At 35.0% G+C, this 1,648-nt stretch overlaps 1 protein-coding gene across 1 annotated transcript in view; it reads right to left on the bottom strand.

The window, feature by feature from the left end:
- LOC111400588 overlaps positions 1-952 on the bottom strand; it is a 1,255-nt gene extending 303 nt beyond the window's left edge. Inside the window, exons 1-2 of the mRNA XM_023027995.1 lie at positions 943-952; positions 21-861 (exon numbers count right to left, since the gene is read on the bottom strand). Of these exons, the coding sequence (XP_022883763.1) occupies positions 21-861; positions 943-952 (851 nt within the window). The remainder of the gene's footprint in view (positions 1-20; positions 862-942) is intronic.
- Between the last annotated feature and the right edge of the window lie 696 nt (positions 953-1,648).

Here is a 1,648-nt window from a genome sequence, read left to right as displayed (position 1 = left end):
AACTTCTAGTTTCAATCAACTTCTGAGCTACACAGGATATACTATTGAGATTAAAGAAAGCTTCGTCCATTCTCACAAGCAAAAGAAACTTATCAAGTTGAGGTCTAAGTAATAAAAGTTCTTCACTATTGAAGTCCAAAGGATAGAACTGAGCAAAACGTAGCAATTTATCCTTATTGAAAGCTGCAAATGAATCTCTTGGACTTAAACATGAAATGCAAGTAAAGAGCTCAGTAGTTGTTTCTGGAAATCGATCATTCAACTCTTGCAAGATTGAGTCTATCACATGACAATACAAATCAACATAAAAGCGATGAAAATAAGTCACCTGTTGAGCTACACGCCTAGGTCGACCTTTCACCACTACAATATCCTCCATATTAGGCACTAAAATATGTCTATCAACACAAAACTCAATCACCCTACTGAATAAAGTATCCCAACCATTCTCTCTCAAGTTCTGCAATGCACACTTACACAAATTCAATAACCTCATAGCATTCTGAATATCCTGATCCTTTTTCTGTAAGGCTTGTGAAAGGTCGTCTGTAATTGCAAGAATTTCAAACATAAAATGAAGACTGAACACAAACTCAAAATCTTGCATATTGTTCATCTGTCTTAAGGCCAAAGATTTTTGATCTGAATGTACGCCATCTTCTGATATATTCTCAAGAACATCTATAATAGCATTAAACATATTAATGAAACGAGTAACTGTCAATAAATGTGAGCCCCATCTAGTATCACCTGGGCGTGCCAAACTCATTTCTTGAAACTGACCACTTCCACCAAAAAGTTCCCTAATATTAGGCTTCTCCAAAATATTAGAATGATAACTTGCTCGAAGAACATATACACCTGGACATACCTTCTGTTGTTCTCAGCTTCTTTGCTTCAAATAACCATGCACTTCACAAGTTCCATTCTGTTCAATTTCACCTGTAGCCATCACTGGTAACAGTAGACAATGTAACTGGTCAAATTTTAGTTGAAAATGAATTCAAAATTACGACGACGGCTAAATAATTTGCAAGATCAACACTAAACAATGCCTCCTATGATGAGAAAAGCAGATAAGTAAATTGTTACTCATAATGAGTTCCTAGATTTTGTTATGCTTGTTTTGGGAATTTAGAGTAGCAGAGTATTCAAAAAGAAAGGAAGGAGCTGCAGAAAGAAATTAACACTCAGGAATGCAGAGTTTGCAAGTTATCTGCTATGTTTTTATTCCAGAGCTGAAGGTGCCTATTTATAGGCTTACAAGCAAACTGAAAAGCATAAAAATCTCAACTAATACTAGATATTATTGCCACTACTTTCAGACTTATTTGCTAACCTTAAACAGTGAATTTAGGAGCAAGAATCTGCTGGAAAAATAAATATCAAAGACCAAGTCAAATTTGGATAAATTTCGAATCAATTTTCAACACTCCCCCTTGATTCAAAATTGCACACACCAAGTAGTGATCTGAAGTAGACATGTTTTTGACATGGTAGAGCCTTTGTAAATATATCAGCCACTTGTTCATTTGTGTTACAAAACTTCAATGCAATCTCTTCTTTTGCCACCAGGTCACAAATAAAATGGAAGTGAATGTCTATGTGCTTTGTTATTCCATGGAATATAGGATTTTTTGTCATTCAA

The sequence above is a fragment of the Olea europaea genome, chromosome 10, assembly GCF_002742605.1.
Source record: "Olea europaea var. sylvestris chromosome 10, O_europaea_v1, whole genome shotgun sequence".
Classification (NCBI taxonomy): Eukaryota; Viridiplantae; Streptophyta; class Magnoliopsida; order Lamiales; family Oleaceae; genus Olea; species Olea europaea.
Note: the sequence above shows the minus strand (reverse complement) of the source record. Positions and strands in the feature narration are given on the sequence as shown.